General features: G+C 45.0%; 1 protein-coding gene across 5 annotated transcripts in view; it reads right to left on the bottom strand.

Moving 5' to 3' along the window:
* Positions 1–4,448: 4,448 nt before the first annotated feature.
* Positions 4,449–16,642, bottom strand: part of LOC114202369 (uncharacterized) — a 59,370-nt gene continuing 47,176 nt past the window's right edge. For 4 of the 5 annotated variants that reach the window (XM_088019297.1, XM_028095544.2, XM_028095536.2 and 1 more), the window contains exons 4-6: positions 16,285–16,411; positions 15,367–15,462; positions 4,449–10,106 (exon numbers count right to left, since the gene is read on the bottom strand). In XM_088019297.1, coding sequence (XP_087875423.1) covers positions 8,122–10,106; positions 15,367–15,462; positions 16,285–16,411 — 2,208 coding nt within the window. In that variant the 3' untranslated portion in view covers positions 4,449–8,121. The remainder of the gene's footprint in view (positions 10,107–15,366; positions 15,463–16,284; positions 16,412–16,642) is intronic. The other variant, XM_088019298.1, reaches the window with a different exon arrangement.

The following is a 16,642-nucleotide window of genomic DNA, read 5'->3' as shown; positions in this document are numbered from 1 at the left end:
AAATGCACACTCCACACCACACCAAGGTACAGTGCTTGGTGGGCCTCTTTGAAGTTGGAAGGCAGCATGGAACACACTTGGGTAGTTTGTAAACCTTCTGATTTTGAGTGGCACCTAGAGCAAGAGGGCTCTGCGGCGGGCACGGGATGGGTGTGAGGCGTCCTGCAGCTGAACTTAAAATGTGCAGAAGGTCTGTATGAGAAGCATCCAAGGCAGAGAAGGATGCTGTCTGGAGTTATAGTTGCAAAAATCTCTGGGGTTCTGTAGCAAAGCCCCAATTTCTGTGACAGAAAACTATTCTTGACAAGCAGAGTCTTATACACCACAGGGCCCTCACAGAGCCTGCACACTTCACCATGTGATTTTGTAACTGGTGTTAGATGTGATATCAGGTTCATTGATGGCTGCTGAATTCACTGTATCGTAGAATGATTCATTTGGTATCAGGTATCAGGCCCTGGAAAGTGCATAAAGCCCAGCAGAAGAAATAATTCACAGATGCATCAAGTATCATCTGGAAAGAACTACTGGTACACATTAGCCCCTCATTTTGTGGAGACCCTGAAGGGTTTCCAGGGGAAAGAAACCTTCCCAGTGGTCAAAGCTATAAAGAAATGCACTGAGGAATTTACTTAACACAGATGGAGGGATGGCTGAAACCATGGATAACTCACTTGGCTGGTTGTTAGGATGCTGACAGGTACAAAGCAAACATCAGGGACAAGGAAGTCTGAGGAAAAGGTAACTACGTTGAACTCTGCACTTTGGTAATGGACATAAAGCAGGTTGATTTTTATATCTCATTAATACCTAGAAGAATCAGAGAAAGCAATGGGCAGTGTGACTCATCTTCTGCATACTGGCTAGCTTCAGGTCCAGTGGGCCATTTTAAAGCAAAGAAAGTATAATAATGGGGTCATAGTCATGGTTAAGACCACAAGTGTTAATATTACTTCGTTACACAGAAGGAGTCAGCCTGACAGATGGTAAAATGGCCTATTGATGATTCCCCAGTTTTACAGTACGTCTTGTGACCCAATTATTGGGTCTATCCTTAAGGATATCCAGCTTCTACATTTTTGATTATAGAGTTAAGATTTTCATAGGCTGTCCATCTATTTTGGCCCTTTAGACCCCAGGATCAATTAGCCACTTACAAAGTTGCCTGCAGGGACAGCAATTCTGATTACCATCCTGACCTTGAGCCTATCACAGTAACCCTGCCATCTTGTCTCTCAAAATTAAATTCTGCTACTAAACCTGTTCCATCACAGAACCCTAGAGTCTCCTTTGATATCAGGAACCTCACTTTGGGGCACCCTTGGCCCCTAGCACAACAATAAGCACATTTTTACAGGATTCTGGTGCTCCTCTTACCCACTAATTTCTCAATACCCCTCTTGGGGTCAAGATTGGGGGAACTGGTGAGTGGATTACTCATAACAAACCTGTATCGTCATATTTCCTTAAATCCATATATTATGCCAAGGAGTTTCTGACATCCTATCTTTGTGTGGGCCTCTGTCAAGTCCAAGATTTCAGATAATAAACTAATCAGAAACAAAGATACTGATGGTTCAACAAAATCAAAATCTTGTTCATTGTAAAAGCTAACAAATAGGCAAATTTTTGCCAAGATGGAATGAGAATAAAAGAGAATTCACAAATAAATACAAATGAAAAATTCAGTGTAACTACAGATACAGAAGAGATCCAAAGATAGTATCTATGATTTGATGTCAGTAGATATAAATTACTAGAAAAACAGCCTACCAAAACTTCCTGAATAATATATATAAAGCAATGTGAGTCACATGCTATCTTCTACAGTAAGCTGCTCAACTTCTCAGGGCTTGTCACCTCTCCCTGGAATGTACCTGGGGTGTCAGGGTCTCCAGCGTGCTAGCCACCTCTCCGTCATCCTGCTGGATGAGCACAATTGCACTGTTACCAGACTATGTCCAGATAGTCTGGACCTCTTCAGACTGTTACGGCAGCCCTGGGGCGAACTGTGAAGGTATAATGTGGTCCGCTCCGTGTTAACACAGACATCTTCTGATCTCTTTTCCTGAGCGCGATAAAAAGAATGCATTTGTCAAATCAAAGTCTGTACCCTATGTACCTGAGGGCACATCAATCTGCTTTAGAAAACAGTGCCGGGGGTGCCTGGTGGCTCGATCATTAGGCGTCTGCCTTCGGCTCAGGTCATGGTCCCAGGGTCCTGGGATCGAGCCCCGCATCGGGCTCCCTGCTCCGCGGGAAGCCTGCTTCTCCCTCTCCCACTCCCCCTGCTCGTGTTCCCTCTCTCGCTGTGTCTCTGTCAAATAAATACAGTCTTAAAAAGAAAAAAAAAACTTGAGAAAACAGTGCCAGGTCCGCAAGCAGGACTATTACTTGGTTGAACTTGTCTGTAGTTTGTAGTCAGTGTAGTCTGTATGCTTTGCCGGGCTTCTAAAAAGCCCGAGCTACTAAAGTAGATAGCGGTGTGATAGGAACTCTGCCAATGTATCCTTTAGGTCTTTTAGAATAGCACTAACCTCTGCCACCCCCTCCTATACTCCTCCCCCAAGGGCAGTATTTTTTTTATGTACTATCCTATCTGGGGAGTAAGTTTCAGAGACTTCCATCTTGCCTTCCCTACTATGGTGACCCTTAGCCAAAGACCAGGCATCCAGTGCAAGGGTTAATCCAAATTGCCGAGTGCCAATCTGTCCAATAGCACAGAATCTCACAGGGTTGATTTGGCTACTGCCATTAGTGAATGTCCAAGAGAACCAGGGCTGAGCCCCCAGTACAGCACCATTCCCTGAGGAGACTAAATGGCACTTGGTGTCAAGTTGACAATTTTGGCCTGAAAAGGCCACCAATCTCACAGGAAAAAACACAATCCAGGTAGGGGTTTTCTTTTCTGCCCACAGTACCTCAGCCAGCACCACTATCCAAAGGCTGACAAAACAGGGGCTCCTGGGTGGCTCAGTTGGTGAAGCATCTGCCTTCAGCTCAGGTCATGATCCCAGGGTCCTGGGATCGAGTCCTGCATTGAGCTCCCCGCTCGGCAAGGAGCCTGCTTCTCCCTCTGCCACTCCCCCTGCTTGTGCTTGCTCTGTCTTCCCCAAATAAAAATCTTAAAAAAAAAAAAAAAAAGCTTACAAAATGATTGAACAGTATGGGATTCCCCCATACACTGTATGAGACCAGAAGGAACCACTCTGCAGCAAAAGGGGTGCAAGAATATGCCCAGAACAAAAGGGTACACTGGATTTATTACATAACTCACCTTCCATCGAAAGCTGGAATGGCCTCATGAGGGTCCAGCTACAGCTAATGCCGAGCTCAGAAGCAATATTCTGTAGGGACAGGGTGCCATCCTTCCAAATGCAGCTTATGAGCTTGAGAAGACCTTTTGTGGTGCTGTGTCCCCAAAGCAGAAGACACGGGTCTGCATACCACCACCACCATTACCAATGTATACCTCCAGGGCACCTGGTGCTTCCCATACCCACAGCTCTGGGCTCTGCAGGGTTACAGGTCTTGATCCCCAAAGGGAACACACTTTTCACCAGGAGACAGAGCAAATTTTCTACTTAATTGCAAGCTACAGGTAGAGTGTGGGCATTGTGCTCCTCTTGGCCAGGAGCCAGCAGGTCAGGAGTCACTCTTTTTGTCGGGGTTCCTGATGCATCACAAGGGGGTAGGGTTACTTACACAACAGGATGAGGAGGAATGAATGGATTCAGGTGATGCACCTAGGTGCTTCTTGCATTTACCATCGACTTGGGTCACGGGAGGGCATGTTAACTATGGCTCACACCCCTCAGGAAGGAGGTGAGCCACCAAAGCCAGCAGAGGCCCCAGAATGGCTCCCCGGTGAGAGAGAACACCACCAGTGGGGACCCGTCGGTCCTAGTGATCTGTTTCCTCAATCTCTCCTCAGACAGACCCAATGCTGGGAAAATGGGGCTCAGCAGTGGAAGGGCTGGACTGTGGTGACAGAGACGGGCTGCCCGACGCCCTCCAAGGAAGGACTTGCTGCCCAGGGGCAGGGAGAGTGGTCAGCAGGCTGCCTCCAGTGGCTGGCCTTTGTGGAGTTAAGTCTCAGCTAAAAAACAAACAAACACCACTGCCTGACATGGGATGATCCCCTTCTCTGGTGAAAACACCTCAGGGCTGCAGAGACCTGACCATTGGGGCCCCATACGAGTCACTCCTGAGCAGCACTTGCTTCAGAGCTCCCAACTGGCGTGGCCAGGGTCTCCACCACTTCTGTGCAGCCTTCTTCCTCTGACCCACCCTCCGCTGTTTACCCTCCCTCCACCTCACAGCTGCTGATCCTCCAAGAGCATCTTGCATTCCAAACTTGTCAGGGTCCACTTCCAGAATCCAAGTCATGATACAGCCTGACCTCCTCTGTGAGGAATATTTGGGTTTTAAGTAACAAACACAACCTGAACGAGCCAAAGCAAACATGAGAATTTATTACAAGGATGTTTGGGATATCTCACAGAAGAATGCAACAATCAGGCATGAAAAGGGCAGAGGGCAGCGGTGAACCAGGACATCGAGACCAGAAGCAGCAGATCCAGATCCTGGAGCGTGATTGTCCATGGCTTCATTCTTGTTCTTTCCGTAGACGATGCTTCCCCACGTGGTGGGGGGGGCCACCGAGAGCACCCACGCTTCGATGTTACAGCTTCAGTTCTAAAACTATACAAAGAAGGTAGTCCCAGCTTTCCAAAAGCTTTCTAATGGAAGACATGTGATGGTTATATTATCAGTGACAAACACGTGTGCATGTCCATGAAGTGTGGACAGGCATTAACAAGGAGCACGGGCATTTCAGGGACAGAAAGTTGGGAAAAGCATTAAACTGTAGCAACCTCAAGGAACTGCAAGTAGTTCAAGGAGGCCAAAAAAGTATTGTGTAGGAAGAAAGATATTCAGAAATGACGGATAGGCTGGATTCGTATAGAAGTCCTCATCTACGGTGAGGACAGTACACTTTAAGTCCACAATTAGCCACGTGGTTTTTCAACAGAGAAGTGCATAATCAGAATTGCATCTTAAAATAACTAGTAACTGTGGAATACGGATGAGGGTCATGGTGGGGTGAGCTCATCCACACTTGGGCCAGGCCAGCTTGTTGGTACAGTATTTGCAGACTCAGGAGTTCGGTGAAATCAACAACCTGAGCATATTCTGCTGGAATAAGCAACCAACGAGGGAGGCCTCAAGTGTAGATTCCAAATGCCTGCTGATCCATATTCTGCTACTTGATACAGGTATTGCTGAATAAATCAGATATTCTTTGGGTTTCTTTCACCCAGGCTCTACAAGGGCTGATCTTGAAATTAAAATATCCAGGGATCCACACAGAGATAACTTTGTCTCATTACCAAAGCCCACAAATAAAGGCTGAACAGAAGGCACTCCTGGGGCAGGTCCCAAAATTCACACTTAGTAGAAGGAATACAATAGGAATTATCCTCTGCAGGACTGTCTCCAGGCCAGTGGGCTAACCTCGGTGGAGAGAGGAGAGGGGCTGCTCCTTCCACCCGGGTTCCTTACCATTCAACCAACATAACCTATTGTGCTCCAGGGAGCTGCACGTAAATCCCTCTTAACTTTAAAACCTGTTTTCTTCCTGATGTGGGATTTGTGAAAGGAAACGTGGGGTTACACGTGTTTTGTGGTTTACCAAGGTGATTTGAAAAACACTAGAAATATCTAACTTCAGAATCAAAGCCCTCTTGTGACTTCAGAAAGAGTCCCTAGTGAGTTCTACACAACATAGCTGGGCCTCCACATAAGGTATTCTGATAAATGAGACCTCTGCTGCAAGCATTTAGCCCTCCCGAGGACTGCTACCTGGCACTCAGGGAAAAAACCTGCTCTTGAGTATTAGACCAATGGGCTAGTGCCAAAGTTCTATTATTTAGTGAGGAAAGCACTGGGTTTAACTACTTAATAGTAAATGGGATAATCTAGAATTGAAGTGAGCAAACTTAGGTCACTTTTATACAACAGACTCCAAACTCAATCCAAGAACTAATGAATCAATCTCTGGGACTAGGGAAGAGAATCATGATAGATGAAAATTTAAAAATGGGAAAATCTACAAAGAATCACCCCGTCACTATTATCTTAGAAATGAAGTTGATAAAAATCAAGTTCAGGTATTAGGGAGAAGAGTAGGAAGTCCATACATTTGAATATGAATACAAATTTGGGAACTCAGATACTTTTTAACCTGGTGCAGTGGTTTAGAAAATTACTCTTTAAGTCCCAATTTTTCAACAATGTTAAAATTGGTAACTAAAGGGAAAAAAATACTGCTAAAATCAAAGGTGCAATACACCGTACTGATAAAAGCAACTTGTGTATGAGAGAAGTCATGATCTTTCCGAGTCTGGTAACAAGGTCAGGGTTGGACTTTTCTGAATTTCACCATCATACACAGAATACTGTTGACTTTGTCAAGCAACACTGTAAAGATCACTGCAAAGTTCTACCTACGCTAAAGGGTGGTTCATGCACTGCCAGAGCAAACCCTACTCATCATGAAGAGTTCACAGCGGGAGTCTCTACGTCGAGGATGCAACTGGGGACAAAAGGTGAAACACATAATATTTCAAATGATGCAACAACAAAAATCCTAAATCCTAACACCTATCCAGTAGTCACAGAAATTCGCAGGAAGGCAAAACAGGCTTCCCTGAATACACCAAAAATATATTTCTCACCACAAAAATCTGTATTTTACATTTTCTGAACAGTGACTCTTAAATTGGCTTCTCCATCTAGTTTTTTTTTTTTTTACAAGATATCTTAAGAAATGCCAAAAACATAAGAGCACACAGCATCATGGTATTTTGTCAGAGTGAAGTAACATACATGCCCTACTTGAAGCACAAAGGCACCAAGCCGAATGGGAACAAGACTTTGCACAGCACGACTGCCATTTAGCCTGAGTGCTGAGTGACGAGTTCACATACCTGCTTTCTTTTGAGTCACTATTGCTGGGTTGTGGTTCCTGCCTTTGAATACTTATTAACCAGGTTCTATTTAAATTGTTTCTCTCAGGTTGCAGAATGTTGGCTTTTGTAACTGAAGAGAAAGGTCAGGAACAACAGACCCCTTTTATATGCCAACAAGCCGTAAGGAAAAAGGATGTGATGCTATCACTTAAGCTGCGTATTTCGCAGTAAGATGTGCTGTTTTAGTTGCCATTTTTACTGTATCATTGAAACAGAAAAACCAGCAGCACATGGTGTGTCCTGACATCAGAGGCACCACCAGGTATGGTATGTGCATTTCATGCTTGTAATTACATTAGCATATGTGATTCCAAAATATGAGACACACTGTGTGACACAGGAAAATAAGCCATAAATACCACTGAGAAATGTCTTATTTTGATGTTTCAATGACTCAATTTATTCACATATTTTTAAAACTTCATTCTTCAGAGTGAACATATCAACCATTAGAATTGGGCATTTTTGATAACCCCGTCTATAAAAAAGTGTATGGCTTCCCTTTATAGCCTTATTTCTAGGGGCACATGTTTCCAAGGTCTTTAAATTGTTAGTTTTACCCACGATATGAACTCCCCCAAAATACAATACGGTTGGATTACCTGCTGAAGATTGTCCCATATTTAGCATTTTCACTGAACTTCATTCCTGAGAGTATTTTCTTAATGCACAACGAGCTGTGACTTCTTGACGAAAATATGACATTACTTGCTGCGTTCATGGGGTTTTTCCTCATTTACTGGACTAGGGTTTACCCCAGTGGGGATATTTCCACCAGCAAATGAGGTGTGACCTCTGCAAGGCTTTCTGATGTTTACTGTACTCCTCGTTGCTGTTCATTTCCCACTTTATGTCTGACAGGTTCTGAAATCCATTGCATCCCACAGGTTCATTCTACTCTCAGGGTTCTTCCATGAACAGGTTAACCTGCTGAAAGCTCTCCCTACATAACCTCAGAGTTCATACCCTAAAAGATTACCCAGACGGACATACAGTGTGATGCAACTATTTATCGGAAAGGTTTACCCTAACCGTGTTTTCTGAAGTACAAACAGTGAGATCTCAAAGACCAGTATTGACTCCATTCCTAGGACTTCTTCACTGTATGAGTTCTCTGGTGATTAATGAGCTGTGACTTTTGGGAGAAGGCTTTCCCACATTCGTGGCACTGGTAGGGCTTCTCTCCCGTGTGAATTCTCTGGTGATTAACAAGCTGTGACTTCTGAGAAAAGGCCTTCCTACATTCGCTGCAGCCGTAGGGCTTCTCCCCAGTGTGTGTCCTCTGATGTGGTATGAGGTGTGATTTCCGAGAAAAGGCTTTACCACACACACTGCACTCAAAGGGTTTCTCGCCTGTGTGTGTTCTCTGATGATTGATGAGGCTTGACTTCTCCCTGAAGGCTTTCCCACACTCGCTGCATTCGTATGGTTTTTCTCCTGTGTGAGTTCTTTGATGTCTAATTAGCTCCGATTTCTCAAAGAAAGCTTTCCTACAAAGACTGCATTCGTAAGGTTTCTCTCCTGTGTGGATTCTCTGGTGAGTATTCAGCTGTGACTTCTGAGAAAAGGCTTTTTCACAATCCCTACAACCGTATGGTTTTTCTCCTGTATGAGTTCTCTGGTGAGTTGCAAGACTTGACTTCTCACCAAAGGCTTTCCCACATTCAGTGCATTCATAGGGTTTCTCTCCTGTGTGAGTCCTCTGATGGGATATGAGATGTGACTTCTGACAAAAGGCCTTCCCACACTCGCTGCACACGTAGGGTTTTTCTCCTGTATGAATTCTCTGATGATTAGTAAGGCTCAATTTTTCACTGAAAGCCTTCCCACACTCACTGCATTCATAGGGCTTTTCTCCTGTGTGAGTTCTCTGATGTCTAACAAGCTGAGATTTCCTGCTGAAGGCTTTCCCACATTTACTGCATACGAAGGGTTTCTCTCCTGTGTGTGTCATCTGATGGGATATGAGATGTGACTTCTGGGAGAAGGCTTTCCCGCACTGAATGCACACATGAGGCTTCTCTCCTGTGTGAGTTCTCTGGTGGTTAATGAGACTCGAGCGCTCTCTGAAGGCTTTCCGACACTCACTGCATTCGTAGGGCTTCTCTCCTGTATGAATGGTCTGATGTCTAATGAGCTCTGATTTCTCAAAGAAGGCTTTTCTACAATCACTACATCCATAGGGTTTTGTTCCTGTGTGAGTCCTGTGATGGGTAACAAGTTGTGACTTCCTACTGAAAGCTTTCCCACATTCTCTGCATTCAAAAGGTTTCTCTCCGGTATGAATTCTCTGATGATTAATAAGATTTGACTTCTCACTAAAGGCCCTCCCACATTCATTGCACCCGTAGGGTTTTTCACCTGTGTGTGTCCTCCAATGCGAGATGAGATGTGACTTCCGGGAGAAGGCTTTCCCACATTCACCACATTCATACGGTTTCTCTCCTGTGTGTGTTCTCTGATGGGATGTGAGCTGCGATTTTTGGGAGAAGGCTTTCCCGCACTGGCCACAATTATAAGGCTTCTCTCCTGTATGAGTTCTGTGATGAGTAATAAACTGTGACTTCTGGGGAAAGGTTTTGCCACACTTACCACAGCCATAGGCGATCTCTCTTATATGTCTGCTCTGATGCTTAATGAGACTTGATTTCTTACTGAAGCGTTTCCTACATTCACTACATTCATAGAGTTTCTCCCCTAAACGAGTTCTATGATATATGATAATCTGTGACTTCTTAGAGCTAATTTTATCATATTTATCATAGTCATAGTATTTTAACCAAGTATTAGTTTCCTCAGGCTTGGTATGGAGAAACAATTTATCAAATACACTTAAGCCGTGTGGTTCCGCTTTTCCGTAATCTGCTTTTGGAATAAGTAAATCTAAGTGATGTTTTAAAAGTAATCCATCTACGTCATCTTCACTGTTTGATTTCCTTAAAGGAACAAAGTTTATGCTCAGATTGAATTTTTTTCCAAAAGTATCACATTCATGATCTTGTTTCATATTTCTAAGCTTCTCTTGGTTATCCTGGTGCCATGTCATGTGACCATCTACTTGCAAGACTTGTTCTATAAAGAAAGAAAACCCTGTGAATGCTTCCATGGTTATGTTTTTAAGACTTACCTATTTTAGAGAGGGAGCGAGCGTGCACAAAAGCAGGAGGGGCAGAGGGAGAGAAAAGCAAACCCCCTGAGGAGTGTGGAGCCCAAACACAGGGCTCAATCCTATGACCCTGAGATCATGACCTGAGCTGAAAGCAAGAGTTGGACGCTCAACTGACTGAGCCCCCCAGGCGCCTCTTCTACGGTTGTGTTTACAGAATACAAAACCAGCAATGCTCTTTGCGGGGATGAATGCTTTGTCTCTCAGTCCCAAGTATAAGATCTATCCTCTGGGTATTTGGGGGAAAAAAAGAAAAGAAAATGCTATAAATAGGAATAAGACACAGGCAGTATATTAAGTCACCTCTGGTTGTTGTCAAATCTAGGTTTATAAAATGTAAAAAATTCATCAAGACCAAAGAGGAACAAAGAAAGGAGGGTGGAAGAAGAACTGATCCAATATTCTGAGGAATGGATTTCCTCCACCCTGACTGAGTGTGCGAGGCACTGGGGACAGGAGACAGTCAGCCCCTGACCTTGCAAAGTTTACATTCTAATGGGAAGAAGAAGACAGAAAATTAACAGGTTTGACAGAGGAACTACTGAAGCCATTTCAAGCTTGAAGAATGAGGAATCGTTTGTGAACTTTTCCCCATTTTTAAATTTTCTGGGAGTTTGAACTTTCCAAGCACATTTTCAACATTATTACCATGAAAGCCACTTCATGGAACACATCATCTTTCATTTAACCTGTTCAGGCACAAAACCTTAAGATCCGTATGTTTGTTTGAGATTTTATTTATTTATTCGACAGAGAGAGACACAGCAAGAGAGGGAACACGAGCAGGGGGAGCAGCAGAGGCAGAGGGAGAAGCAGGCTCCCGTGGAGCAGGGAGCCCAAGGCGGGGCTCGATCCCAGGACCTGGGACCACGACCCAAACCGAAGGCCGACGCCCAACGACTGAGCCCCCCACGCCCCAGATCCGTATGTTCTTTCACTGAAAATACCCTAAGATAGGGGATGAGGGAAAAAGAGGTCTGGCAGTTAAAATCAGAGTCCAGTACAGAAACATTAGCTTTGAGATGGAGATTAAGAGCCTGAATAAAGTAGTAATGGGAGATGTGAGAGCAGAAAATGAAATATTTGTAAATTAAACTTACAACTTTGCATTACTTTAAATATTACATTGTTAGACTAAATACACATTTGGAAATTTTTACTTTTTTCCCACTAGCAAAATGGGACTGCTTTATGTTTGGTCACTTGTGGTATCTCCCAGATACCCCAACTCTCTCCACCACTCTTCCGGGCTGTACTTCAATCTATCTCATTAGCTCAGCGAAATAGCCTTCCACCTGGTTTCCCTGCTTCCCATTATATTTTCCACAATGCAGTTAGGTCAAACTTCTAAAAATGTAAATCAGGGGGCTCCTGGGTGGCTCAGTTGGCCAAGTGTCCAACTCCTGGTTTCGGCTCAGGTCATGATCTCAGGGTCGTGGGACTGAGCCCCACACAGGGCTCCGCGCTCTCCCTCTCCAACTCCTCTGCCCTTTCCCCTACTCACACGTGCTCCCTCTCAAATAAATAAATCTTTTTTAAAAAAGTGTAAATCAGATAACTATTTTTATTTAAAATTACTGGAATCAGTCTAACCACCTGCCTACTGCTTACAAGTCCATGTATGACCTAGGTCTCGCACACAGTCCAGCCTCTATTTCCCTGGCACACTAAGCCCCAGACGCAAAGGCTTCCTCTCCGTTTTCCTGAGGTCACCAAGCCCCTTCCTGACCTAATACATTCATATCTGTCATTCATTTAGGGAAGACTTTCCCCCAATTCACATAGCTCACTTACTTTGGTCTTCATGTCTAGAACTGGCTTCTCCATGTGACCATATTGTGGACTGAATGTTTATGCGTCCCCCCTACCTGCCCGCCCCCAAAACTCTATGTTGAAGCCCTAATCTTCAGCGTGGCTGTATTTGGAAATGGAATCCCAACGGAATTAAGGTTAAATGAGATCATAAGGGTGGGGCCCTGATCCAAAAGGATTAGTATCCCTATTAGAAACACCAGAGGAGGACTCGCCACCCCCCACTCCCTGCACAAAGAAAGGCCATGTGGCAGCAAAGCTACAAGGCAGCTGTCTACAAACCAGGAAGACGGCGCTCATTAGAACCCAATCACGCGGGCACCCTGACCTTGGACTTCCAGCCTCCACAACTGTGCGAATGGCTTGCTGCTGTTTACCCATCTGTGTGATCTTGTTATGACAGCATGAGCAGAGCCACAAACTCTCTACCCTATTATCATCTACCTCATTTATTTCTATAATAGAACTTTCAGGGTCTGGGCTTTACCCTGGTTATCTGCCAACTTGATTAGTTTTACCCTCCCATGAGAAAGTAAGCACTGTGTTGGCAGGGAACTGATCTCTAATGCTCACTATTGTACCCACACCACCCAGCACAATACCTGAAGAGTAAGAGACATCACTACCTCTTCAACTTTCTATGACACACAACTGCAAGGTAGCCCTTGGCTGCCATTTGGAGCTTGGTTTCTACAGTGTTGCCACCACTCCCAGCTGAGAAAGAGGGGCAACCTGTGCCTGGACTGTGTGCCAGCAAGGTGGTGTGTGCTGAGCACCTGCTGTCCTGGCAGTCTGCAATGCTGCTGTGGCCAGGCAAGGTCCCCGGGTGCTGGGTCTTCAGTGAGCTTCCCTGGGCAGAAACACTACACACATTACTGCATTTTTGTTGCTGGGGTGACCCTCACGGAGGGAGCAGCACAGGAAACCTGCACCCGGATTCCTCCAGACTCTGCTTTGCCCTTTCCCTGGTGAGGAAGCTGTCATTAGGTCACTGTAATAAGTCTTAGCCATATGGACAACGATACCCTGAGTCCTCCTAGCGACTCTCCGAATGTGGTGGTCTTGAGGACCCTGACACACAGACCTTGTTTAGGTAACTTTGACTATGTTGCAGTGAAGCATAAATGTCCAATATTTAAATCCTGAATTAAAAAAAAAAAAAACCTAAATGCAGATGTCTTAACTTCTTTTTTTTTTTACAGATTTTATTTATTTATTTGCCAGAGAGAGAGAGCACAAGCAGGGGGGAGCAGCAGAGGCAGAGGGAGAAGCAGGCTCCCTGCCCAGCAAGGAGCCCAATGCAGGACTTGATCCCAGGACCCAGGATCATGACCTGAGCCTAAGGCAGGTGCTTAACAGACTGAGCCACCCAGGCGCCCCACAAATGTCTTAACTTCTTCACTAATTTCTACGTTTCTGTAAGGTGTTTTCTAGGTCTTTTATTTTTAATCATCTTTAGTCGTCACTCAAGTGGATGCTATCAATGAATGAGGGGCACATAAAAATCACAAGAGGTTTCTCAAACTACAAACTCCAGTTCTAGAATATTCCATTTTAAAACTACATACACACCACTCTACTAAATCAATTTTGCCGATAATGCATCCATAATGCTTATTGCTAGGGAAAAAAAATGCCCAGGTAATCTAAGGCACACCTGGCTAAAAACACCTGAATTAAAACAATGGGCTTATTGCATAAATATTGTCTGACACATAAGTGGATGTAAACTATAAACCTTGTGTTTATGTGTGCACACAGCTCAGGGAACCAACCAACTAAAGAACATTACATACACTGTGATCAGGTCTGGGATGGGACTTCCAAAAAAAAGTGAGCAAAATTTAGCTGGAAGAGTCAAGGAACATTCTGTGAGTATGAATGCAGCGAAAACAGAGCTTATGCAGAAAGGATAAGATAAAGCACAATCAAACATTCAGATGCAGAGAATAAATATTACATGTGAAAACACAGAGAAACGTTTAAATGGCGTTGACCATGAAGTGGGGGGAAAGGGTAAACAGCTGACGGCCTACACAGACTCAGACTGTGGGTCCCAGAGGAAGAGGCCACAGATGCTCTGCTACCTCAGCTACACTTACAGGGACGCCCTGGGCAGACTGTGGGACCTACCCCAGGCACCCACATCTCTCTGCCCAAAACAATCCTTAAGCCACACATGGCATGCCTGGTCTGTATGCAGGGATTCTGGACATTCTGGAGAGTTAACACCCCCAGGGCAATGCTCACACCCTGAGAGATGGAAGTTAGCAGGTGACCAGCTTCCTGGCCCCACAGGGGCTCCCAGCAGCCGCCATGGGTCAGCACCCCTTCCAACATGCACACCGCCATTCCCTCTCCACCCCCACCTCACTGCTCTTTCTCCCAGTACAGTAAATTCTTGGCACTCAGATACGTATCTCAGGGTCTGCTTCCAAGGGAACCTGAAGTCAGTGTCACACAGGTGAGTAAGGATGTATGACAGATCAGAGAGCTGGCTGCTTTAGGAACTGAAATACAAGGTATTATTTGAGAACACTTATAAAAGGTAAGACTCTAGACCCATCAAGCCTAGTTTTAAGTGTGACTTGAGAAATTAAGTTAAAAAGATAGTTTCCAGGGGCACCTGGGTGGTTCAGTTGGTTGAGCAGACTGCCTTCGGCTCGGGTCATGATCCTGGAGTACCAGGATCGAGTCCCGCATCGGGCTCCCTGCTCCATGGGGAGTCTGCTTCTCCCTCTGACCCTCTTCCCTCTCGTGCGCTCTCTCTCTCAAATAAATAAATAAAATCTTTAAAAAAAAAAAAAGATAGTTTCCAAAGGGCAAGAGACTTCAATAATAAGAATGCAAGAGAGAACATTCAATACACTCCAAGGGGTCTAATCTACAGGTAAAGTACAGCAGAAGCCAATCTTACAAAAGGAGGAAAAGGACCACTGTTTGGGAGGAATAAGGGAGGACTTCCTTTTCTGCTCCACAGGGCACTTCTCTGGGCATCAGACGCCCAAACGAGGGCAAAGGAAACCTCCCGAAGGTACAAGCAGAAGTGAAGAGAGGACAGAAGGAGATTAAACATGTCAGAATACCAAACAAGAAGTCAAAGTCCCAGACTTGAATGGGAATAATTCATGGCCTAGACAAGCTGTAAATATTTTGCTTTAAGTTACAAGCAAAGAAGCCACATCTAAATGTGACTTATTTGAGTAGCTCATGTCACCTGTTCTGAATCACCACTAAAGGTTTACAGATCTTAAAGAGAGCTCTCCAAAGCAAAGCACAATTCACAGAAGTCAACCCACTGACCAGCTGAGACTGACTTTCTGCCTCCCGCATCTGGCTGGTTCTCACACCCACCTGGACGATCTGAACTTGGAACTTCTCCATCTCCAATCCACGGCTCTTCTCCTTGCTCCAACTTGAAGATGACATCAGGTTTCATAACTTCGTACCCTGTTCAGGGGAAAACAAAAGCCATGGCCCCGACTGCTTGGGCTTTAGGGCCTCTGAAGAATGAGCAAGGTCTGGCATCAGGGGGACAGTGAAGCTACTCACTGGTGTATCAACGGAGTAATTCTCAAAGGCAACAGTCTCCCTGGTGGCTACTGGGGTCTAAAAATCTTTGACTTCTGAGGTACCTGGGTGGCTCAGTCGTTAAGCGTCTGCCTTCGGCTCAGGTCATGATCCCAGGGTCCTGGGATCGAGCCCCGCATCGGGCTCCCTGCTCAGTGGGGAGCCTGCTTCTCCCTCTCCCACTCCCCCTGCTTGTGTTCCCTCTCTTGCTATCTCTGTGTCAAATAAATAAACAAAATGTAAATAAAAAATCAAAATCTTTGACTTCTATAATCCAAATCCAAAACCATTACACTCTTCAGAGGCTCTGGAGCCAGTCTGCCTGGGTTCAAATCCAGGCCCTTTCATTTACCAGCTGTCAGTCCTTGGGAAAGTTACTTAAACCTGCCATACAAAACTGCTCTGTAAATAAGTCCACATGTGAACAGTATGTGAAATACAGTAAGTTCCTTGCATTAGGTGCTGACCACTATTGCTACCAACGCCACCATCCTGATAAGTTTCAGAGCTGCACAATGAAAATAAGTCTTCATTATTGGAGGGTGAGATGTAGACGGCTTCCCTACTGTCATAGTGCAGGGAACTTTCAATCCCCTAAATTCAGGTCCAAAACCATTAGAGATTTCAGAAGCCACAGAGCTCTCAGCAACTCAAACAGTAAGGTGCTGGGCCCCACAGGTGGTCCTCGGGAAGCTGCCTTACCCAGTGACACGAGGCTGCTATAGTTCTCCAACATGACATCCTTGTACAAGTCCTTCTGACTGGGGTCCAAGAGCTGCCATTCCTTTTGGGTGAAGTCCACAGATAAATCTTCAAACGAGAATGTGTCCTGTAAGAGCACAGGCCGGTGAATCTGAAGCAACAGTCACTATGTGATACGGGAGGGGACTGGAGCCTGAGCACACCGTTCTCGTCACATCAAGTTACGGGGAATGACGACGGTCTCCTCCGCATTACGTCTCTGGGACAAAGTGCCACGATGCACTCTTCCATCCCTCCATTCATACAATACCTGACAACTGGAATTGGCAATTAAATCTTCTGAGCCACCAACAAAATA

Source organism: Eumetopias jubatus, unplaced genomic scaffold (genome assembly GCF_037043125.1).
Source record: "Eumetopias jubatus isolate StellerSeaLion01/CBP00866 unplaced genomic scaffold, mEumJub1_p1.0 scaffold_16, whole genome shotgun sequence".
NCBI lineage: Eukaryota > Metazoa > Chordata > Mammalia > Carnivora > Otariidae > Eumetopias > Eumetopias jubatus.
This window is presented reverse-complemented; position numbering and strand designations above follow the sequence as displayed.